Source organism: Nestor notabilis, unplaced genomic scaffold (assembly GCF_000696875.1).
Source record: "Nestor notabilis isolate BGI_N333 unplaced genomic scaffold, ASM69687v1 scaffold18675, whole genome shotgun sequence".
Taxonomy (NCBI): Eukaryota; Metazoa; Chordata; class Aves; order Psittaciformes; family Psittacidae; genus Nestor; species Nestor notabilis.
Window position 1 is genome coordinate 1,683 of NW_009929057.1, and position 387 is coordinate 2,069.

Genomic DNA, 387 nt, shown 5'->3' on the forward strand with positions numbered 1-387 from the left:
CTGCAAAAACTCAGTGCCAAGGTCAGCAGCACGGGATACCTGAACAGCAGGATGCAGGAGGACATGCGTGGTGGCCCCCAGCCCATCGCCAAGCCTTACTCTCTCCATCCCCACAGTTCTCTGCACGGCTGGCTGAGCACTCGAGGCAGCTCGCAGGGGTGCACAACGAGTACAGCTTTGCCCTGGTGTCTGCTACTGCCCACCTGGAGCATTACTGGCGTGTGGAGCTGCCAGCTGCCATGCAGGTAGGAGCTGCCTGGACCCTCCATGTCCCTTCACAAGGGTCCCACAAGAAGCACCTCCCCTGTGCCGCTGCAAGGAGGTGCAGCAGAGAAAGTGCTGATGGTGGGGCAGGGGAGATGCAGGCAGTGCTGGGGGCATGTGGGC

At 61.8% G+C, this 387-nt stretch overlaps 1 protein-coding gene across 1 annotated transcript in view; it reads left to right on the top strand.

The window, feature by feature from the left end:
* The window catches only part of FCHSD1 (FCH and double SH3 domains 1), a gene marked incomplete at both ends in the record, with an annotated part of 4,186 nt that overhangs the window by 1,657 nt on the left and 2,142 nt on the right, over positions 1-387 (top strand). Inside the window, 1 exon segment of the mRNA XM_010014817.1 lies at positions 117-241. Coding sequence (XP_010013119.1) covers positions 117-241 — 125 coding nt within the window.